General features: G+C 47.9%; 1 protein-coding gene across 7 annotated transcripts in view; it reads left to right on the top strand.

Annotated features, from left to right (window-relative positions):
• Positions 1 to 23,504, top strand: part of frya (furry homolog a (Drosophila)) — a 108,033-nt gene that overhangs the window by 80,489 nt on the left and 4,040 nt on the right. For 3 of the 7 annotated variants that reach the window (XM_061217634.1, XM_061217629.1, XM_061217631.1), the window contains exons 39-58: positions 940 to 1,125; positions 2,933 to 3,134; positions 4,627 to 4,778; positions 5,292 to 5,479; positions 5,864 to 5,958; positions 6,060 to 6,661; positions 7,388 to 7,485; positions 7,775 to 7,945; positions 8,066 to 8,206; positions 9,819 to 9,998; positions 11,286 to 11,450; positions 12,043 to 12,117; positions 13,773 to 13,943; positions 17,736 to 17,936; positions 18,925 to 19,053; positions 20,220 to 20,386; positions 20,858 to 21,041; positions 21,732 to 21,881; positions 22,003 to 22,101; positions 22,601 to 22,684. In XM_061217634.1, coding sequence (XP_061073618.1) covers positions 940 to 1,125; positions 2,933 to 3,134; positions 4,627 to 4,778; positions 5,292 to 5,479; positions 5,864 to 5,958; positions 6,060 to 6,661; positions 7,388 to 7,485; positions 7,775 to 7,945; positions 8,066 to 8,206; positions 9,819 to 9,998; positions 11,286 to 11,450; positions 12,043 to 12,117; positions 13,773 to 13,943; positions 17,736 to 17,936; positions 18,925 to 19,053; positions 20,220 to 20,386; positions 20,858 to 21,041; positions 21,732 to 21,881; positions 22,003 to 22,101; positions 22,601 to 22,684 — 3,440 coding nt within the window. Of the gene's footprint in view, positions 1 to 939; positions 1,126 to 2,932; positions 3,135 to 4,626; positions 4,779 to 5,291; positions 5,480 to 5,863; positions 5,959 to 6,059; positions 6,662 to 7,387; positions 7,486 to 7,774; positions 7,946 to 8,065; positions 8,207 to 9,818; positions 9,999 to 11,285; positions 11,451 to 12,042; positions 12,118 to 13,772; positions 13,944 to 14,377; positions 15,044 to 17,735; positions 17,937 to 18,924; positions 19,054 to 20,219; positions 20,387 to 20,857; positions 21,042 to 21,731; positions 21,882 to 22,002; positions 22,102 to 22,600; positions 22,685 to 23,504 lie in introns of those variants that run through there. The other 4 variants (XM_061217630.1, XM_061217636.1, XM_061217633.1 and 1 more) reach the window with 3 other exon arrangements.

Raw genomic sequence — 23,504 nt, 5'->3', positions numbered from 1 at the left:
ATCAGTTTCATTGGAAAGATTAGGGTTTTTTATTTCCCAAATCTGTCAAACACTGATTGATTGATGTTTCATGGTTGTGAAAGAATGTTGTCATGCACATTGAACAAGGAAAAGGGCAGGCCGCCCTAAAAACATATCCTTAAACTTACAAACCTGCCAATTTACAGCAAAACATTGATAGACTTTTCAGAAAAACATTTTTGGTCATTTTAGAAAAAGACGTTCGGGGAATAGTTTCTGTTAAACAATTTTCGGAATGCAGTTTAAATCTATTCCAGTGGTATTTGAGGTTTTTATGTAATGATAATGTTTTTATTGCTGGTTATGTTTGTGAGTAAAGCATAGAGGGAGTAGCAGCCCTGTGGGGGCTGTTTGAGTCAAATCCAAACGTTAGGGTCATCCACACTCTAGAAACCATTTTAGTTGCTTTCAAGGTCAACTCACTTCGAACCTTAGAGACCCCATGCGTAGCTAAGCAAAGGGCTTTACCGGTTCCTGTTCTGTGATTGGTTACTCGGAAAGGCGGCTTTAGTACATGTCTAATTCCATATGTGCACTCTGATTTACGCCAAGAAGTGAAGCATGACGCAAGCCTGAGTGGCATGTAAAACACGAAAGAAAATAAAAGGAACAAAAAAACATTTTTTTTCAATTTGTCAAACAGCGAAAACTAGCCTTCGGTCCACCTATGCCTATTAATTCCCACACCCCTTTCTGGCGTCTGAATTCAACCATGGTATGGTATTGTGCATATGCCTGTGAACATCTAAGCGATGCCTTATCTCCCACGTGAAGAATGTCGAACATTTTACCGTTAAACGATATGACGCACGCCCGACGCCCACAGGCTTATTTCTTCCCTGTTTAACTCTTGTTATTTCTGCCCATGAACTGTAAATGATGGGCCTTGTTCCTGTCTCCTCCGGGAATCTTCTGCAGGTCTGGATCACCATCGGCCGGAGGTGTTCGAACACAGCAAGAGGCTGCTCCTGCACCTCCTCATTGCCCTTTCCTGCAACAACAACTTCCAGGTCATCGCCTCCGTCCTGCTGCTTACCCGAGAGATGAGTGACAGCAAGACCCTGACAGTCAGGACCAGCTACCAGCCTGAATACCAGCACACAGGTGAGCTCCAGAACTGGATACCTGTACAGAGGTGAGCTCCAGAACTGAATACCTGTACACAGGTGAGCTCCGGAACTGAATACCTGTACACAGGTGAGCTCCAGAACTGAATACCTGTACACAGGTGAGCTCCAGAAGTGAATACCTGCACACAGATTAGCTCCAGGCCTGAATACCTGTACACAGGTGAGCTGCAAGTCTGAATACCTGTACACAGGTGAGCTCCAGGACTGAATACCTGTACACAGGTGAGCTCCAGGACTGAATACCTGAACACAGGTGAGTTCCAGAAGTGAATACCTGTACACAGGTGAGCTCCAGGACTGAATACCTAAACACAGGTGAGCTCCAGGCCTGAATACCTGTACACACGTGAGCTCCAGGACTGAATACCTGTACACAGGTGAGCTCCAGGCCTGAATACCTAAACACAGGTGAGCTCCAGGCCTGAATACCTAAACACAGGTGAGCTCCAGGCCTGAATACCTGTACACAGGTGAGTTCCAGAAGTGAATACCTGTACACAGGTGAGCTCCATGACCAGACCAGGAAATGGTAACTAGAGCAGGCGTTGTCCAAACCTGCTCGTACTATATCCTGGTCACATATTTTCTCTCTTTAACAAAGCAAAAACTGTTTCCTTCGAGTTAATGCAGTTTTGTTTTATTTTGACAAGACGATTGATTTACAGACTGTTGTAGGAAGATCAGATTGGTGGCTCTGGTTTATAGTTTCATAGTTTCCTGCTGCACCCCCTTCAGTCTTTAACTAATTTTTTTTTTTTCACAGCACAGTATCTGTGTATGCAACATTAACTCAGCGTATTCTCTTTTTTAAACATGGCATATTCATTCACTTTTTTTAATACAAGCTAAAGCCACACTGCAAATAAAGTCTATCTTAACAAGTATTTTGGTTACCTTGTAATGAGATTTAAGAATTGAAAATATTACCTTGTTTACCTTTTGCTTATGAAGTTAAATTAATTGTCTTACTCCATTAAGTCTAAATACAAGACTGAAATACTTTAGACTTTTTTGGGGGGGGGGGGGGGGTTACAGTGCAGAGGGGCTATATGAACACACTGCCCCCCCCCCCCCCCCCATCCCCCAAAGGGAGGCTCACCCGGGGGGCTGGCAAACCGCTCTCTTTGGGCGGTGCGGTTACAGGCACCAGGAGGGGCCTCGGATTCCTTCTGAGGGAACAGGCGATTTGCTATCTCGAAAGAAAACATTCTGTGACCGTGCCAAAAATAATCATACGTACAGAGAACATGAAAGGCCCTGATTAAAGCATTCCAATCTGCTATTTCTGTTATCTGGCCCAAAAGGGGGGCCGGGGCATTACTGGCGGGGGATGTTTGTTGGTGAGTTTGTTGTACCACATGTCTCAACTGATCCTAACTGTATAAGAGGCCCTTTCTTCCACCGCGATAAGCCCGTTGCGTTTACCCTGGTTTGTAGTGTTGAGACGTTGGGTTTTCCTGGCCACGTTCAGTCTTTTCAGAGGCCTGTGGGGAGACCACACCCCAGCCACCCTCAGCTGAGATACTCGGGCCTTCATCCTGGCTGTATAGTGTTTTCTAGTTCCCTGCTTGTCTCAGCAGGCACAAACTGACTGTGAACGTGTGAAGTTGATGGTATGATGGATGGTATGGACGGAGAGTAAGGGCTCACACACTCACTCGCTCACTCTCATGCTCACACTCTTGCACACAAATAATCCCTTTGCAGAAATCTGAAAAAATCTAGCCATCAGAGCCTCCGATGATGCCACCACCCCCCTTTTTCTCTCACTTCCTGTCCAGGGGGCTATGACTTCCTGCGGGAGTGCCAGGCCTCCCCGGTGCCAGACTCTGGCCTCAGCTCCTCCTCCACCTCCTCAAGCATCAGTCTGGGTGGCAGCAGCGGGAACCTCCCTCAGATCTCCCAGGAGGCCGATGGGCTGGAGGAGAGTTCCACCGAGTCCGACGACAAGACCAGCAAGCTCGTCGAGTTCCTCACCACCAGGTAAACACCAGCAAGCTCGTAGAATTCCTCACCACCAGGTAAACACCAGCAAGCTCGTAGAGTTCCTCACCACCAGGTAAACACCAGCAAGCTCGTAGAATTCCACACCACCAGGTAAACACCAGCAAGCTCGTAGAGTTCCTCACCACCAGGTAAACACCAGCAAGCTCGTAGAGTTCCTCACGACCAGGTAAACACCAGCAAGCTCGTAGAGTTCCTCACCACCAGGTAAACACCAGCAAGCTCGTAGAGTTCCTCACGACCAGGTAAACACCAGCATGCTCGTAGAGTTCCTCAAGACCAGGTAAAAGCCAGCAAGCTCATTGAGTTTCTCACCACCAGGTAAAAAAACCCAACAGCCTCACTGCCACTGAATCGTGGGCTGCTTCCTCATAGACACCAGTCTTTCTTTTACAACCAAATTAAAACCCACTTTTATAGTGAATTATGTTGTGTGTGGAGTACATGCTGTTCACAGATGTTAAAAATCGGCCTGATAAAATAACAGAAGCTGACATTTTACAGTACGTGACTCAGGCATGGCAGATGGGGGTTCACGGATGAAAGGTAGAAGGTTTACATTCAGTCCTGAAGGTTCACATAGATGGATGAAAATAAAGGGCTGGGACGTAATATTCCCTAGACTACGGGAGACGTTAAGGGGTTCCAGGCCAGAGATTGTGAAATGGCTGATTGCATTTTTAGGCTGCGGCCCAGACTGACTCGCTCCCACTGAGCTGCCTCTCTGCCTCATACCATAGCTTATTTATAGCTGTGGAATGACACGCCTCATACTAACGTCTGAGAGCGCACCGGACCAGTAGACTGGGAGCCAGAGGCACGCGTCTGTGAGAGATAAGGCTACAGTGAGCCTGCACTCCCTCTCATATAGAGAGAGGCTCACATTCTCATACGCCACCTAGTGTTCAGTGCATGTAAATCATCTCTGAATTAAAACTGAACCAAAAAAAACTAAACAAACTTTCACTTGATACCTGTAATGGTATTAATAACATATGAATCATCCTGTGCTAAAGGATGGTATCAAAGGTATGCCACTGGAGATGAAAGCTCAGTTTTGTGCCCATGAATGAACCCAGTTTTCCTTCTGGCAGAAATGATGACTGTACCTGACAGGTCGTGGCTTAATCCCAAGATAGTCTAGCTTGCTTTTTTCTGGTAGATTTTTTTCTCAAGTAAGCAGTACATGACCACACAAGAGCCATTCATTCAATACAAGTGTTATGTAACTTGAGTGACCTTGCATTGCCTGTATTCATTTGCATGCATTTAAGGTCTGTTTAGTTCTCATAGGGTGATTTAGTGGGAGGTGGGCGCTCTCAGCGGCCTTCTCCAGTGGTAGAGAACGCATCCGGTATTTCCCAGAATTCAGTTGTGTTCAGGCAAACGGGCAGGGGTTTAGCCCCCCATCTGGGGGCTGTTGAAGGGGGCTGAAGCCGCGCTATCCCGCTAACCCCACACGGCGGAACAGTGCACGCTGTACTGTGGTGTCATTGCTCAGGGCCTTCGGACCGCTGTGGTGCCACGAGGACATCTCCCTGAGAAACCACAGCTCCAGGAGCACGGAGCAGCTGGCCAACTTCCTGCGGCACGTGGTGGCCGTGTTCAAGGAGTCCAAATCAGGTGAGCGCCCGCCAGCCCCCGCCCGTGACCTCCCTCACTGTTGCCTACGGACTTGACTGAGAAATACACAGTTTGATGAGTACAGAAACATTTGGGATTTTAGAATTTGGCTTTTACAGTGGGTAAAATTAATAAGATATATTGCAGTGGGTAATGTATAAAATATATTATTTTTCATCCCTGTGTTTTGAAGTCAAAGTCAGTGACTGAATGTAGGCCCAAATAGCAGGATGTGCAAAAGTGGTTCTCAACCCTTCCTTCGACAGCCAGAGATCTCCTTGAGCTACTAAATCGTAGAAACTGGTGTGCCAAATCAGTATTCGAATGAATACCTACAGGACAGTAATCTCCAGGAACCAGGAGTTAGGAACCTCTTCTGAACATAAGTGTGTGTGGGTGTGAGTGTGAGTGTGTGTGTGTGTGTGTGTGTGTGTATGTGGGTAGGTGTGTGTAGGTGTGTGTGTGTGTGTGTGTGTGTGGGTGTGTCTCTAACACGGTGCCCCTCTCTCTCAGAGCTGTACCTGGAGCAGCAGCTCAGTGACGTGGCTCTACAGACGGCCCTCTGCAGCTCCTCCCGGCATTACGCCGGCCGCTCCTTCCAGATCTTCCGCGCCCTGCGGCAGCCCGTCTCTGCCCACGCCGTCTCCGACCTGCTGTCCCGCCTGGTGGAGGTGGTGGGGGAGCACGGGGACGAGGTGCAGGTAAAGCACTGTGTGTGTCTGTGTGTTTGTGTGTGTGTGTGTGTATAGGTGTGTGTATAGGTGTGTGTGTGTCTGTGTGTGTCTGTATAGGTGTGTGTGTCTGTGTGTGTGTGTGTGTGTGTGTGAGTGAGAGAGGTGGTGGGGGAGCACGGGGACGAGGTGCAGGTAAATCACTGTGTGTGTGTGCATGTGTGTATGTGTGTGTCTGTGTGTGTGCAGGTATGTGTGTGTGTATAGGTGTGTGTGTCTGTGTGTATGTGTGTATGTGTGTGAGTGTGTGTGTCTGTGTCTGTGTCTGTGAGTGTGTGTGTCTGTGTCTGTATGTGTGTGTGCGTGTGTGTGAAGAATCAGAAGTGCATCAAACAGTGCGGTCCTCTTCTCCAGGGCTATGTGATGGAGGTCCTGCTCACGCTGGAGTCTGTGGTGGACAACCTGGCGGAGTGTCTGAAGCACAACGACCAGGTGCTCGTGTTAACCAGGTACGTTTGGTCAGACGATTACAAGATTACACGCAATCCGAGAACGTACTTCTGTTCATTCAGCATAGTCATGGTCTTGAATCGCTGTGTGCTGCAACCAGGGCAACATCGCCGGACTTCCTGACCTGCGAGAAGCTGACGTCGAACAGGAAGAGCACGGGCCAGCTGAACATGACGCAGGGGGCGGGCAGGGTCGCCGCCGAGCGCAACCGGCACCAGAGGAGCTTCTCCGTGCCCAAAAAGTTCGGCGAGGTGGACCGGTCGTCGGACCTGCCCCGCAGCGCCACGCTGGACCGCATCCAGGCCTGCGCGCAGCTGGGCAGCCTCGCCAAGACCGCCAGCCCCGCGTCCTCCTCCCGGGACAACATGGCCGACCCGGCGCACGCCAACCACCCCGCCAACCTGCTGGCCACCGTCTTCTGGGTGGCGGTGTCGCTGACGGAGTCGGACTTCGAGTTCGAGTACCAGATGTCCCTGCGGCTGCTGCACAAGCTGCTGGCCCACCTGCCGCTGGACAAGCAGGAGAACCGGGAGCGGCTGGAGAAGCTGCAGGCGCAGCTCAGGTGGAGCGGCTTCACCGGCCTGCAGCAGCTGCTGCTCAAGGGCTTCACCTCCCTGCCCACGGTGGACCTCACGCTGCAGCTCTTCTGCCAGCTCACCCCCGTCTCCCGCGTGCGCGTGGTGGACACCTCTCAGGCCATAGGTACGGCACGGCAGACCTGCTAAACGGTACCCCCTCTGACGGCGGTGCTTCTGACCAGTGCCGGGTCAAATGCGTTAATCCGTTTAGATTCGCATACTTCTCTGTGCTCGATTGATCTTGCGCTGACATTACGCTGACATCATCATCATGCATGCTGCAGTACCACACAAGGGCGTTGGTGCCATGGCCAGATTATAGTCTATTCATCATATTAATCAATAAGTGCTAAAAGCTCAGGCAGATACAACATAGAATTTCACAGGGGATAATAAACAGGCTTTTTGAGAAGTCAAAAATAAACGCTCGAGGAAAAACAGGAAACGGACGCTTTTAAATGTCCATTTTATTTATATAGCACTATATTTACATGACTCTGTATTTATACAGCAAGATATAAACCACATAGACCACACGGGAGAGCCGACTGGACACATTAAGATTGTAAACAATTTTTTTTTTATGTTAAAGAGGTTAAGAATGATTTGTTTTACTCAAGTCAGACGTAAGAGAGATGATAATAGTGTCTAGGGTTGTGGGGTGAAATTCCTGGGCCTGAGAGAAAATATTCTCTGTGTGCATCATTCAGTAATATTTACCACAAGTTGCCAGACCATTGGGCAATAACCCTCCTCCTCCTCCAGGCCTAGGACAATGTGTCCAGTTGACCCCACTGAGAGCACCCCTAATAGCGTCATTTTTAACCTCTGTTCTTTTTCGGTTTTTCAGGTTTTCCTCTGAATGTACTGTGTCTGCTCCCTCATCTGGTCCAGAATTTCGACTGCCCCACTCCGTTCTGTAAGGACGTGGCGGAGAGAATTGCGCAGGTTTGTCACGCCACCTCCCCGTCGACGTTTAGCGCTGGGCTTTGTTATGACTGCTGCCATTTCCACAGCACAGCGCTGTCTTCATCTCTTTCCCTAGCTTTCTTTAACCCTTTAAGGGGTAAGCAGGGCATGATTCCAATCTTCTTAACTGAAGACTCTGATGCTTACGTAACAAAACAGTTCAAAGTGTTTTTTTCCTAGAAAGTACAGATAGCAGAGGATGAATAAACTGCTCTTAAAGAGGCAGGGAGTGGATTTTTAATTTCTTCTTGTTGCTTGACCGGCCCAGGTGTGCCAGGAAGAGAAGAACACCAAGCTGTCCAACCTGGCCCACGTGATGACCCTGTTCAAAACGCACTCCTACACTCGCGACCCCTTCTCCTGGGTCAGCGTGGTGTGCCGCTACCTGCACGAGGCCTTCTCCGACATCACCCTCAGCATGGTCACCTACATGGCTGAGGTGAGCGTCGCCATTAATGTCGCCATTTGCCAGAAGTTCTGCTGTCGCAGTGCCGTGTTTTGCTTGAGCGTGCGCCGTGCTGACATCCCTCTTCCTGTCGGTTCCTCTACGGTTTAACAGCTGTTGGAGAAGGGCCTTCCCAGCATGCAACAGTCCCTCCTGCAGATTATCCACAGCCTCCTGAGTCACATGGACCTCAGCGAGATTCAAGTCAAGCCCTTCAACGTGGAGGTGCTGAAGACCATCGAGAAGTTCGTCCAGGTGAGCCGTGTGCTCAAAACATCAGTGATGATGTTTTCTGGGGGGTTTTTTTGTGGGGGAGGTTTGAAAAGAAGGGCTGAGCTTTCTTTTCTTTTATTACTGATAATTTTGGAAGCCAATTGTGCCCTATCTATTCCAATTATCGCTGTTAGCTGAGGATACACCATCAACGACCTTGTCTCTTGGCGACCCAGTTGGATCTAGCAATCCTACTAACCGATATGCTGCTCCACGAGAACGGGACAAACTCGGCTTTGGCAGGACCTGGAAACGAACCTCGGTCCTCGGTGTAACAAACTGATGCCTGCATCAAAGTCCATTACTTTAGCTGAGCGCCACCGTGGCTCCCACGCTGAGCTTTCTTGTCCCACTGTAAATGATAGACCTTCTTAATAGGAAAAAAATAAAAATACATTTCATCACTTCTTTTAAGGCCCCAGCCACCCTTTTTATAAAGTAGAAAAACTAATTTCAGACAAGGGCTTATAAATCAAGGCCAAGACCCTGCAACACTTAAATCTAAACCACTACCTGTCATTATTAACACGGAACAGCTGGGGAAGCTCCAGCCAGAACACTAAGAAAAGGTGCAATACAGACCTTCAGTGTGTCAGAAACGGTGCAAAACAGACCTGCAGTGTGTTAGGAGAGTTTCCGTGGACAGAGGGCAGGAATCTGACTCAGGCGTGGTGCCACTTGCTTGACTCAGGATTACATAATCTGTATCGTAAACAGGGCTCTGCCACAGCCAATTAAAAAACGCTTTGGTTCTGTGTGCAATGCTTCCCTCTGGTACACTGCCAGGTAACATGGCTGTCACAGCAGAAAGGGAAACTCTGTCAACTCTGTCCGTTGTATTTTCTTGTTGCTTGTTGGTTTTCCCCCACTTCTTTTTTTAAAGCTGACGTAGTGAACTCTCTCTCGTCTTGCGAAAACACATGACCTCGCTTGTCTGAACAATAAATTCAGAGGCCAGAGGCACGCCCAGCGCAGCTCTATAAACAGCCCGGCTGCTTGGCCACGTTCCCCGGTAGCCGAGGTATTCTGTGTAATCTCAGAGTAGCGGGGCTCTCGCGCGCCCTTCTGCTTCCTCTTAATGCGTTTGTTTTACGGTAGCCCCACTCAACCGCCACAGTCTGAGGAGCACAGATGCTAGCACTCTGGCTTATGTTAAAAGGTTTGCATTAAAAGTGCAGGGTATGTATGTTATGTAAGAAGCCGCCTGGAGAGGTCATGCTTTTCTCAACAAAATGTCAGTCTGTAAATAAGCTTACACAATTTCTTTTTGCTTTTTCTGTGTGTGTGTGTGTGTGTGTGTGTGTGTGTGTGTGTGTGTGTGTGTGTGTATGTGTGTCTGTCCATGTTTCTGTATGTGTGCCCATACGGGTGTATATATTTATTTGTATGTACATATTTGTGTGTCTGCATGGATGGAATGTGTGTGCGTGTGTGTATGTGTGTCTGTTTGTGTCTGCATGCATGGAATGTGTGTGCGTGTGTGTATGTGTGTCTGTTTGTGTCTGCATGCATGGAATGTGTGTGTGTGTGTGTGTGTGTGTGTGTGTTTGCGCGCGCACGGATTTGTGCGTACCCGTGGTATGTGGTTTTCCAGACGGTGCATTGGAAGGAAGCCCTCAACATCCTGAAGCTGGTGGTGTCTCGCTCTGCCAGCCTGGTCCTGCCTTCCCACCCTCACAGCGACCTGGCGTACCTGGACATCGGCCGCGTGTGGGACGGCTCCTCCAAGGCCCTGCCTGGGAAGACCCTGGACTTCCACATCGACGTCTCCGAGGTACGACACCTACCTCTCTCTCTCTCCCCTGCTCTCTCTCTCTCACCCCAACTCCCCCCTCTCTCTCTCACTCCCACTCCCCCCTGCTCTCTCCCCTGCTCTCTCTCTCTCACCCCCACTCCCCCCTGCTCTCTCCCTCTCTCTCTCTCACTCTCACTCCCCTCTCTCTCTCTCTCTCACTCTCACTCCCCCTGCTCTCTCTCTCTCTCTCTCTCTCTCTCTCTCTCTTCCCCCACTCTGTGCCTCTGGGTCTGCACAGAGCACATTGTGTTAGAAAGAGGCATGAAATGGAAACCACCAAACACTGGGTTTGTTTTTCACACTGCTAGGCGTGGTATTATTATGCGTGTGTGTGTGTTTGTGTGTATGTGTTTGTGTGCACGAGCATGTGTGCAAGTGTGTGTCTGTGTTTGTTTTTATGTTAGTGTCTGTGTGTTGTTCAGTTTGAAGGTTGATTTATTATGTTTTTGGAAAGGAAACATATCTTTTTTTGGGGGTTTTTTTTGTTGCACAAAATTGTTCAAGTTTGTAAGGAATAATTTAGGAACTTTGTTTGAGCTCTCAGATTGATAACTGATAACATGCTTTGGAGCAGATCTAAAAGAACCTGGTTCAGAGGGAAACGATGTGTAAGATAAGGACTTGCATGTGAATGTGTGGGAACTGAACACTGGGCTATTTGTGTGGTTTAAGAATTCCAGGAAATGATGTCATGATTGCTGCAGCCTTTTGTATCTGACTCAGTGACAGTTCAGACAGGGCTGGGCAGCCCAGCCAAAACATTAAAGCCACTGAAGAAGTGTGAGCCCACCTCCTGTTTCTCTGTCAGACCACCTCCGCAAAATATTTTTTGGACCAGAAATTTGAAACGGGCAGGAGGGCGTCCGAGGGCAGACGGGATCTGTTTAGCTTGGCCGCGAACAGCGCTAATCGGCGGAATTGGAGTACGTTGGCTTTGGGGGTTCCTCCCTGCCTGCGAGCGGGGCTACCGGGCCCCCAAAAGTTGGACGGAACAGAACTTCCCGTCTCCCGGCTAACGCTGAGAATCTTGACAATGCGCAATGTGGGAGTAGCCTGTGTGTGTGTGTGTCTGCGGAAGGAGCTCACGCCATGCGGAGAGGCCAGGAAGAGCGGCCAGCCACACCAAGGCGAGGATGTTGTTGTGAGGGCGGGGCTTAACGCTGGGCGTCTTCCTGTACCTCATTCCCCTGGTGACTCACTGTGACCCTCTGTGTGTGTGTGTGTGTGTGTGTGTGTGTGTGTGTGTGTGTGTGTGTGTGTGTACAGACGCCCGTTATCGGCAGGCGGTTCGATGACCTGCACGGCTCCCCCGGGCGGGACGCTAAGACGCGAGCGATAGCTGTCGCCCGCAGCACCTCCTCCACCTCCTCCGGCTCCTCCTCCAACAACGTGCTGGTGCCCATCAGCTGGAAGAGGCCGCAGTCGTCACAGGTGAGGGGCCACGCGGGCGGATCGAGCTCTTCCTCCTTCTCAGAGTCATCGCAAACATTTACGTAAAGCGCAGAAAAGCATGAATGCACTGCAAAAAAAAAACTGAAAACTGTAAACCAGTTTTAGTCTTGTAATGACACTCTTTTATCTCAGGTAGAAAATGTTTGCTTGTTTTAAGTTACAGCTTGCTCGACAAGTTAAATTTTCTTACCCCATTGGCAAATGGGGCTCATCTTTTTGGCAATATGTTTGTCTTATTTAGCAAAAAAAACACTTCCCTCTTGCTCTGACTATTGCTTGAATTGTTGAGCGTTTAGTGCTAATTGTCCAGAGAACCATTTAAGTCAATTTCAGAACCATTTCTTTAATGATTCTGCAATTTATGATAAGATACACATTTGCCAACGGTATAATAAAACAGTCCACTTATCAAGGGAGAACTAATTTTTATTGTTTTTTTAATTTTAAATACTGAGTTGTTTTCCCATCATGCATTGCTAATTGGTTTGAATTTCTCTCCCAGTCATGTGCGAGGCATGAGTAATGTGCCCGTTGCTGAGGCAAGCAGAGTTTAACGCCTCTCTTTCTACAGAAGAGAACTCGCGAGAAACTGGTGAATGTGCTGTCTCTGTGCGGACAAGAAGTGGGCCTCACCAAGAACCCGTCGGTGAGCGAGCTTTTCTCATTCCACCGTCAAAAACGCAGGACTGGTCCTTCCTCCCTTCATTACTGAGTGCGCTGAGGCCACCATCTTTCCTGAGATTGGCAACAAGTTGATAACACTACTTCGTTAACCGAATGAAATGAAAACAGCTTTGTGGTAAATGAGGCTATTTGGTGTGGACGCTTCGTGGTCTGCACTCAACTTCTCTTGTGTCACTCAGCACCTCCTGCCCTCTGTTTCCACCGAGCCAGAGTGTTTCACTGGCTCACCATAGTCTTAATGGTAACACCGGGCTTGTTGGGATATTGGCAACAAAGGGGAGGTCAGACTGAGTAGATTAATAGTGGCAGTTATATCTGAAATAAACAGCACACTCCAAGAAAACGTATAGAACATGATCGTACGTTACTGGCAGGATTTTTTTTAAGCAAATAAAAGAATGAGGTTCAGATTGTTACTGTTATTACCCTGCTACAGTTTATTCTAAAACAAATTTATCAACAGTATTTATTCACTGTAAAAATGTACTTTGCATTTTACAGTAATTTATTGCCAGAAAATTACAGTACACTAAAGTACTGTAATTTTACAGCAATTTTTTATAGTGTAAGACTACATTCCCCTCCAGTGAAATGGAGTCCTCATATAGAAGCCATTATTGAAACAAAGTGACATCAGGCAAAGATTAGGTGAACGAGCTTCGAGAGTTCAGGAATGCGGCACTAATGAAGTGCTATTATTGCACTCTTTCATGTCTGTGCTCTGCCTTAAAACCCAGTGTGATGTGTCAGTGTAGCCCCAGAGGCAGACCCATGTGAAATACTGAGCCAAGGCTCAGTAATGATGTGGCCTGTAGGGGCACAAATGGTTTCTTTAAGTGACAGTCATACAGGCTTAGCATCCTACCGAATGCAATAACGTGTGCCGGAGAGTATGATGGTGTAACACAATGTAACAGGTGTTGGTGGTGGGTTAGCTTATGCGGTTCCCTTAATTCCATAGGACGGTCATTTACTACGTTGGCTGAGATGTTAGAGATGAGGATGGTGATGATGACAATGATGGTGGTGGTAATGATGATGATGATGATGAGGATGATGATTGTAGAGGAATTTGGAAAATGATGTGAACTGGGGAGGCTCCTATCTCCTTGGTTAAACAATAATGATTTATTTCTGTCATGGACCCCGTTTCTGTTTGGAAGAGTGTCACCCCTTAAGCTCCCTTCCCCAGCAGAATAATACGTGGCAGGAGTCCTGTGTGTGTTTTTTTCTCCTTCTTATCTGTGTCTGTCTAGGTATAAAGATGAGCTAAACCTTAACAGTTTCAACTAGAAATGCTTGTACTTCTCTCTGTGATCATGAAATGGAGATTGAACTTTGCGTAGGCCCGAATCATTCTGAACTGAATGATGATGGCGATGACGATGATGATGATGATGATGATGATGACGAGGAAGCCGATGATGCTGATGATGATGATGATGACGGGGAAGCCGACGATGATGATGATGATGATAATGATGAGGAAGCCGATTATGATGATGATGATGATGATGATGACAAGGAAGCCGACGATGATGATGATGATGATGATGATGAGGAAGCTGACGATGATGATGATGATGATGATGATGATGATGATGGCATTCCCTGCAGGTGATCTTCTCCTCCTGTGGGGAGCTGGATCTGATGGAGCTCCAGCCCAGCCTGGTCTCCTCGGAGGACGGCGGGCGGGAGCCCGAGAACATGGACGACACCGCCTCCGAGCAGCAGTTCCGCGTCTTCCGCGACTTCGACTTCCTGGACGTGGAGCTGGAGGACGGGGAGGTGAGGCTCTTTTCCCGGTCACAGCGGTAGGGGAGGAGGGCTGTACTGATAAAGCTAGAGACCACACCGGCCCCACCCTGGGACAACATTGAACATTGTAGCCAAACACAGTTTTATGCTTTTTAGCGGAGCGACTTGTCTCAAGGCTGTGTTTCTGAAGTATGTCATTGTTAATTATCACCATGTTGTCCATATTACCAAGTTTTACTGTGGTTTCCACGTAACCCAAACCATATAGCCAGACAAGGGCATGCTGGCGAACACTTGAATGTGTAGGTGTGTGAATATTGCCGCTGCGCTGGGGGTTAACGCTGTCCCCAGCGCCTGTCTTTTCACCGTTTTTCTGATGCACCTGCACTCAATGTCTCCATGCAATACCTTGTGTAATGCGGTTTCTCTTTCTGTTTCTTTGTTCTTTGTGCCATCTACTGTAGGAGCTCCAGGTAAGTTCAGCCATGTGGCGGTGCTGAGCGGGTGTGCACTACGGAGAGCTGATTGGCTGCATGTGACTGTTGCCTTGGCGACACGCGGCGGTCGCGCGCATGCTCGTGTCAGCGCTTTTTTGGGCGTCGCTTTTGTTTGTTGTTTTTTTTTGTTTTTGTTTTTTGGCGCTTGGTTTTAAGAGATTGGTAATTCCAACGGGAGGGAAATTAATTGGAATCAATTGCTAATGGTCACAGGCTAAGCGACAGTGTTATATGGCTTGCATTTTTTTTTAAATATATTTTTATACTGGTTGTGTGTATCGCTGGGGCCTTTGCTTTACACACAATTTATATGCTGTCATTATCAAACTCAAACATAGTTTCATACTCACGTCCTCTATGAATAAATCTGGTTACTCTTATTTAACCTTCCTATTATCGTTGGGGTCAATTTGACCCCATTTTGTGTTTCACATCTCTTAACAATCAGTTAACACTGTTTCATATTGATACTCTATGATTTTTCTAATTTTCTAATTTGGTGGGATTAAGTGGTAAACATGCAATAAACATACTGCTATGCTAATTCCTCTACCAACTTTGCGTCAGGGTTCTGCCGTTCTTTTGACCCTCTGTAAGTGTATGAAATGTAAGCAAATATATATTTTTATTTTTATCTCAAATTTCTTTGCGGATGATTCTGGTGGTACTTTCCCATACAGGTCCCAACCTTTCACTTACTGTACCTTAGGCTCTAACATGAGATTTGACATATTATGGATAAAAGGCTAGTCATTTGGGAAACAAAAAGAAGGTGACAACCAAAGTGTCCAAATATTTCTATTACAATAATTGTGTGTTCATTTAAACTGTTGGGCTCAATTTTTGACCCCAAACATAAAAGTGGTCATAAAATCTTAACATAATAGGAGGGTTAAAAAGTGAGTGAAATATCATATACACTCAGTGAGCATTAGGTTTTTATTAGACTTTTTGTAATCTTCCTGCAGCTTCAACCAGTCTGGCCCTTCTCCTCTGACCTCTCTCATTAACAATGCATTTCTGCCTGCAGAACTGCTGCTCACTGGATGTTTTTTGTTTTTCGCACCATTCTCTGCAAACTCTAGAGACTGTTGTGTGTGAAAATCCCAGGAGATTAACAGTTTCTAAGATACTCAAACCACCCTATCTGGCACCAACAATCATTCTACAGTCAAAGTCACTTAGATCACATTTCTTCCCCATTCTGAAATTTGGTCTGAAAAACAGCTGAACCTCTTGGCCAGGTCTGCATGCTTGTATGCATTTAGTTGCTGCCACATGATTGGCTGATTAAATATTTGCATTAACAAGCTGGTGTACAGGTTTATGTAATTAAGTGATCACTGAGTGTATGTGTATACACATATATCATATTTATGATCTAAGCTCTGTATGTTTTCATTTCAACCCTAATTTGGCACACTTGATTATTTGAATTAGCAACTCGAGGAGATCTCTGGGCTGTTGAATGAGGTGTGCCTTGTGAAGGTTGGAGTGAAACCCTACAGGACTGCAGATCTCCAGGAAGCCCTGACTTAGGGCACAGAAGGAGTATGTCTCCATCTGTGCGCTGGAGTCCTGCGTTCACACCCCCGGGCGTGTGCAGGCCGTTCCACATCCGCCCGTTAGCCTGCTGGTGGAGTGAGCACGCGTGAGCCTCGGCCAAAGCCAGGGCTGTTCTTCCCCAGGTCTGTCCGTCCTCCCGACTAGCTCTTTAGGCGTCGACGCTGCACCCTGGGCGCGTGTTCCTCTCTGTCTCCATCTGTGATTTCCACCCGGAGCCCACGCAGTCAGATGAAGATAATTCAGTCGTGCGCCTTATGCGTGAGTTCTAATGGACTCGTGGATCTGGATATGAAATCTGAAGATGCAGGTTTGGGCGGAAGCAGACAGACAGAGTGCTCTTAAAGTCTGTTCTCTGTTATTATTTTACAATGTTAAGCAGTAACGCGATAGCTAGTGTGAGGCCAGCCAGGTTGTTGTTTTGAAGGTGCAAAGCGGTATTAAGTGGCAGCCGTCTTCCTTGACTGCAGCTGATAAGTCAGTATGGCTCCCCCGGTTTGTCTCTTGCACTGAAACTGAATTCTATTCTTGTAGTCCCGACATGAAGTGCGTTTTGGTCTTTGAGTCCCCGTTCACATAATTCGGTACCGTAAGCCAAAGTGGAATGCTAAATTGAATGTGCGTTTTTGGCAAAAGTGATACGGTATGCAAAAGAAAAAACAGAAAAAAACAAAACATCCATCTATCTGAAACTAATCCACCCTCCCCCCGTAAATGTCACTCATGTTAAAGGCGGTCATCGGAACGGAAACGCAGTTGTTTCGGGGATGTAACTTTGGCTGACAGCTCAGGGGTCGTGTCCCGAGGTGAAGCCGGGATCCGGTGAGACTGCAGGTTATCATTCCAGGGCGTGTTACTCTTTAACCAGCCGGACGAGCGCTGAGCGGACCCAGAACCCTGTTTTGTTATTGTTTATGTCTGCCCTCTCCAGTAAAGGACTCCTTTTCAAAGGTCCCTTTGAAAACTTGTTTTTTAGATTTTTCTTTTTTGTGTGTGTGTGTGTGTGTGTGTGAGGTAATTGGCACAAGTGTCCCTATCTGAAAATACCTATCTGTGTGTGCAGGTGTGTGTGAGTGTGTGTATGAGAGTGTTTGTGTGTGTGTGCTTGCAAGTGTGTGTGTGCGTATGTGTATGGTAGAGTGTGAGTGTGTTTACGAGAGTGTTTGCGTGTATGTGTGTGTGTATGATAATGTTTGTGTGTGTGAGTGTGTGCGTGTATGTGTATGAGTGTGTGTGTGTGACAGTGTGTGTGTGTTGCAGGGGGACAATGTGACAGTGTGTGTGTGTGTGTATGAGTGTGTGTGTGTGACAGTGTGTGTGTCCGTTACAGGGTGAGAGTGTGTGTGTGACAGTGTGTGTGTGTGTTACAGGGTGAGAGTGTGTGTGTGTGACAGTGTGTGTGTGACAGTGTGTGTGTGTGTTGCAGGGTGAGAGTGTGTGTGTGACAGTGTGTGTGTGTGTTACAGGGTGAGAGTGTGTGTGTGACAGTGTGTGTGTGTGTTACAGGGTGAGAGTGTGTGTGTGACAGTGTGTGTGTGTGTTACAGGGTGAGAGTGTGTGTGTGACAGTGTGTGTGTGTGACAGTGTGTGTGTGTGTTACAGGGTGAGAGTGTGTGTGTGACAGTGTGTGTGTGTGTTGCAGGGTGAGAGTGTGTGTGTGACAGTGTGTGTGTGTGTTGCAGGGTGAGAGTGTGTGTGTGACAGTGTGTGTGTGTGTTGCAGGGTGAGAGTGTGTGTGTGACAGTGTGTGTGTGTGTTGCAGGGTGAGAGTGTGGACAGCTTTAACTGGGGTGCGCGGAGGCGCTCAGCGGACAGCCTGGATCAGGGGGAGGCCGGGCCGCTGGAGGAGGGCCGGCGCGCGGGCAGCTCTCCCGGCGTCGGCCAGATCGCCCCCGACGACTCGGACGAGTCCTCAGAGGAGGGGTCTGTCAGCGCCAGCCAGCTCCTCTCACACTCACAGATCGTAAGTCTGCCCCTTTCATGCGGGTTTTTCCCGTTTTTTGTTTTTTTTTGGGGGGGGGGGGGGGGGAGTTTGTTTTCAGGGGTCAGTCCCTTTGTCCATTGGGTTTGAAGTCTGACTTCCTGCTCGGATGTTTGGGACAGGAATGTCTGGGTGGGCCGGGAGGCACTTACTGTAGCTGTTTTGGTGTTTTTTGAGGGCTACATCAGAAAAGAAAGCCACACTGCACATACCCTGAGCGGGGAGGGGCGGGGGGAGGCCGGGGTGTTTGGGGACTGTGTGTTAAACTGACACATTCCATCGGCGGTATTCTGGCGTAGTCTCTCTCCCGCGAGGCCAGCGTCCCTAGCGGTCAGCGCAAGGCTCTCTCAGTGCTGTGCTTACTAACCGCTGGGCCACGTGCCTGTTGCTACTCACCGCTTCTCCTGTTTCTCCAATACAAAAAAACACTACAGGGTGTCCTGCTCAACTGCTCAGCAATGTCCACTCTAATGTATAGTGATGATCTGTGTTTGTGCCTTACCTGTTCTGTACTGAGCCTGTTTAACCCATGTTTGTATTCGAGCTGCTATTTATTTCTGCTAAAGCAACTCTGCTTTATGCCTGCTTGTGGTGTGTGTGTCTGTCTGTGTGTGTGTGTGTGTGTGTGCGCGCCTGTGTGTCCATGTGTGCGTGTGTGTTTGTGTGTGGGTGTCTGTACATATGCGTGTATGTGTGTGTGTGTATGCGTGTGTCTCTGTGTGTGTGCGTGTTTGTGTGTGTATGCGTGTGTCTCTGTGTGTGCGTGTTTGTGTGTGTGTGTGTGTGTGTCTGTGGGTGTGTGTGTGTGTGTGTGTGTATGTGTGTTTGTATGTGTCTGTGTGTGCATGCATGTTTGTGTGTCTGTGCGTGTGTGTCTGTGCGTGTGCGTGTTTGCGCGCGCGCGCGTTAGCCTGAGCATGTGCCTTAAGACCGCGTGACTGTAAGGGTGTCGGACTGTGTCTCGTTGCAGATCATGAACCTCTCTCCCTCTGAGGAGACCAATAACACGGACTCTCTGTCCACCTCGGCTGAGGCGCGCCCCCTAAACACCACAGCTCCCGGTTTCGAGGTCTCTCTGCCAGAAGACCCGAACCAGAGGGTGAATAACGAGTTCAGGCCTGAGCTTTGGGGGCAGACTCACACCTTCTCCTATCGCACTTCCATTCTGGAGTTCTTCGCTAACACTGCCAAATAAGAACAGCCTGTCTTAGCCCAAATGTCCAATGTCTTTGAATGTGTGTGGTGGAGGAAGGCTGGGGGGTGAGGTTGGTGGGGGGCGGGGGGGCTGGTGGAGGGGGTGTATAATAATCTGTAAAGTGGGATGAAATTCAGTCAGCCTTGTAAAATAGTATTTCTCTCTGTTGGAAAGGGTATGGCTGGACCCAGCCTTTCTGGCCTTTATAATAACTGCATGTAGCGGAAAATGGCTTAAATGCTCCTGTAGATTTTTCTAGTAGTAGTCTGTGCGCTTCTGTATTGCACCTGTCTTGTTTGTGAGGCTCTACACTCTGTGTCTGTTGGGGCTCTGTGGATCTTGGGTGGCTGCGGGGCGAGGCTCCCTCTTGCTCTCTCACTGGTGGCCATGTGTACCGCTCTGAGCATGTGCGGGATGAGGAGGTGTACACATCGCCCCTAGCCTCCTTCTCAGTGTGCGCAGCCCGACCTTTGAACTCTGGACCCCCGAGCATTATCAAATTGGCAACATTTGCGCATTCCCAAATGCCTCAAAACACACACACACACACACACACACACACACACATGCACACATACAAACATACCAAATAGAAAACACCAGAAGGATTGTCTCTGTCTATTGCAAAGGTCAGTGTCACCATGAATCTATTTTGTTGTACTACTAGTAATTTACATGTCTGAACTGAGTCTGAATGTTGTCAAAGTGCATTGACAACGTTGTCTCACTAATCTAATAAGATGTGGTAACAAAAGTGTATTATTCCTTATTGTCAATGAAGAGACTATTGCTCAGATGTTAGCTTTGGCTAGTCTCAGTGGTACTGCACTGCAAAACAAAACAAAAAAAGTACATCTCACCAAGCATTTTAGACTTGTATTTAGATGTAAATTCTTACGTCTATTACTTAGGAGTAACTTCAGGATTATATATACAGGAACTTAAAACAAGCGAATATTTTCTACTTAAGAGAAAGAACTAAGATTTTAAGTCTCTACACGGGGCTAAAATGTTGTGTTAGCGCTGGCCTAGTTCCCCTGACACTGAGACGGTGCGCGTCCCTCTCCCAGCCGGAGGTTTCAGCGGATGACGAGGACACCGCCGCTCACGAGGACGACCTCTCGCTGTCCGTCGGCGAGCTGCCCCCCGGCTTCGGCTGCGGCGACAGCTTCACTCTGGACGCGGTGCCCGGAGACGACAGAGGAGACCCCGACCTGGACACCAGCTGCCTGTCCAGGTACGGAGCTCGGTCACGGCTGTCATGCGAGCACACGGCCAGCGGAAAAACGCTAGAAACAAGACCCTGTGCTGGAGAACTGGACTTTCAGACCAGAGTGTTGCCGATTCAAATCCTGTCATGCAGTGTATACGTCTAGCAGACCTGGGTCAAATACGTAATTGTTTTCTGGATTCAATTAGTTTTCTACGCTTTGCAGAGCTTGTCTGGTGTATTGGAATCTATTATATTCAAAAAGTGCAAACCCCCCCCACCTTCTGGTGCTCCTGGTTGGCTGAATTGCACCATGCAAAATCAGTCGAGCACAGAAAAGTATTTGAATCCGAAACAATGAAGTATTTGATCCAGGTCTGACACTAATGCTGTGAGGGTAGCACAAAGCCGTTGATGGGGGGGTATCAAAGGGGAGCCGACGTGCAGCATTGCTGTATTTGGTTTGTGTTTCTGATGGCGTGCGTCTGCTCTCGTCAGTCTGGGAGAGGCGGAGAGAGACGACCTGCCCTCGCCTTTCTTCTCCGCCATCTTGGCGGCTTTCCAGCCGGCGGTGTGCGACGACGCGGAGGAGGCCTGGAGGAACCACATCAACCAGCTGGTGTGCGACTCGGACGGGTCCTGCGCCGTCTACACCTTCCATGTCTTCTCCTCGCTCTTCCAGGTAACGCCCGCCGCTGCCACCAGCGCCGTCAGCCTGGGCTCCACTGGGGCTGCTGGAAGCCCTGACTGCTGTGTCAACATGCGTCATGGCCATCCTACTATGTCAGCCATTCACATAGTGAACATTATGGCAAATCGTTTTTTTGGGGTTTTTTTTCAATTCTTTTCCCCCAGTTGTAGCCTGTTTATTTCAATCGGCCGTGTTAATTGAGCAAACACCGCTACGACCCCGTCCTCCAGCTTTGGCAGGACCGGGTGCAAACCCTGGCCCTCAGTGTACAACTGCATCAAACTGATGCCTGCAGCAAGGTCCGATGCCTTAACCGTACACCACCACGGCATCCCTCGAGAGTCGGATTCCTTTGCCCATAATGTCTAGTCCTCTCTGGGGTGTTCAACCCAGAGTACCTGACATACAAGATCATTAAACTACCTCGTAGAATTATCTCACTAGATGTACTTGTATTTGTTGGGGGTTTTTTTCCATGTTCTATTTTTGAAGAGCTGCAGTCAGTTGGAAGAGGAGTCAAGCTGTTCTGACTCCTTTGCTGAAAATGACAGGATTCATTAACCTGGTTTCCTCCAGCTCACTGCACAGAGATGAAGTTATGCTGACACTCACACAGAGGCCTGTAGGCCTGGGGGTCTCAAGCAAGACTTATTAAAATGCTTTTTCTTCTTTCCTCTGTAGAACATTCAGAACAAATTCTGCTCTTTGACCTGTGATGCTGCTGGTTACCTTGGCGACGGCCTCCGGGGCATCGGGTCAAAGTTTGTGAGGTCCTCGGAGATGCTTACGTCCTGCTCAGAGTGCCCCACGCTGTTCATAGATGCAGATACCGTGAGTAGATCCTGAGAAAATGTGTACTTTTAAAACATTTTTGTGTTTTTTAAATTGTCCAGTGGACACACTGGTCATGTCGAGCCATTTTGCATAAGAGACGTCTGTCGCAACTTCACAGATCATCTCTTACGGGCTGCTGGAAAAGATGAAGTTCAGTGTGCTGGAGCTGCAGGAGTACCTGGACACGTACAACAACAGGAAGGAAGCTGCTATATCTGTAAGCCCAGAATGCACTGCAGCTCATACCCGCTGCATCTTTACATTACTGATCTCCCACTGTGACAGTGATTAGGACAATACAGTGCCTGTGAGTGATGCTAGCAGTCAGCATCCTCACCATCATTGTCATTAATCTGTATAATCATCAGGACATATTAATGTTGGCACGTGGTGACTTTTTTTATATATAAAAAGAAAAGTTGGTTGAAAATATACTGTCGGAGAGGTTATGTCAGTGTTGTTTGTACATTGCTCTTTTAAACACGATTGATAGTGCTGATAGAGTTAAAGTTTGTCCTGGTTTGTGTTTTTGAAAATATTTAATTTTTTTATTTATACATAAAGCATTTGATGAAACAATCAAAGAAAGATATTTTAACGGCCCACTGGATAAGTGAAGATACACAGAAACACAGATTAATTAATTTGTTGTAGACTGTGTTGAGAATGTTCTTCATCACCTGCAATAACACGTCTTCATCCTCCTCATCCTCCAGTGGCTGCAGAATTGTAAGGCCAGCTTTACCCATGGATGTGGGGATGCGGTGATCACCAGCCAGCCGGGAGACATAGAGGAAAAGGTAGGTTCCCCTCCTCTCCACGTCACCTGACGTGCCTGCTGTTAAAGCTGTCCCAGTGTGACTGAGGTAGTGAGGGCTTTAGAGGAACATACTGCAGAACTGTACTACTAGTGAAAATGTGTCTTTGCTTACTGCTTGCTTAATCTGCTCAAAGTGATGTACTAACGGCACCGTTTGTGTGTAAAGAATAATCTGCAGCCTATCAGGATATGATCAGTACAGGAGTCTGAACATTAACCCAGATTACTGGTGTAGATACGATTTAGTGTTGTGCTTAATACTGATACTCTTTAATATTAGTATTTCTGTCTACTCTAAAATCCATGCAAAGCAATACAAAAGCAATGAAAATGCCCCTCACTTGTCTGTCAACACGCCAAACCTCAGATATGTGAAATAATAAATGTCTCGGATTTCTTCAGATTCCATTTCAATTTGATCTTTCACATTTCTCCCTGTCAATCGCTCTGCGGTAGCTCTGTGAGTGAAGTCTTAATCTCTCTTCCCTTTGACTCTTGGCTTCCGGCTTGTTTGGACCGCTCACACATTGCACCATTGCACTCCCCAGCCTTGGCCCTTTGCACTCTGCTGGGATAAGGTGCCTCGAAATATAAAACAGTGAGGAAAATGATGAAGATGATGATGACGATGATTATTATTATTGCGGATGGTGTTATGGTTTTAGGACTAGTACTAATCATTATCAATATCATCATCATCATCATGATCATCATCATCAAGTCCTCAAGTCACCCAGCTAGTGCTCAGTCACGCACTGCAGTAATCTGACCTGGTCTCCCAGCAGGGTATCTGCATCTGT

Source organism: Conger conger, chromosome 13, assembly GCF_963514075.1.
Source record: "Conger conger chromosome 13, fConCon1.1, whole genome shotgun sequence".
NCBI lineage: Eukaryota > Metazoa > Chordata > Actinopteri > Anguilliformes > Congridae > Conger > Conger conger.
This window is presented reverse-complemented; position numbering and strand designations above follow the sequence as displayed.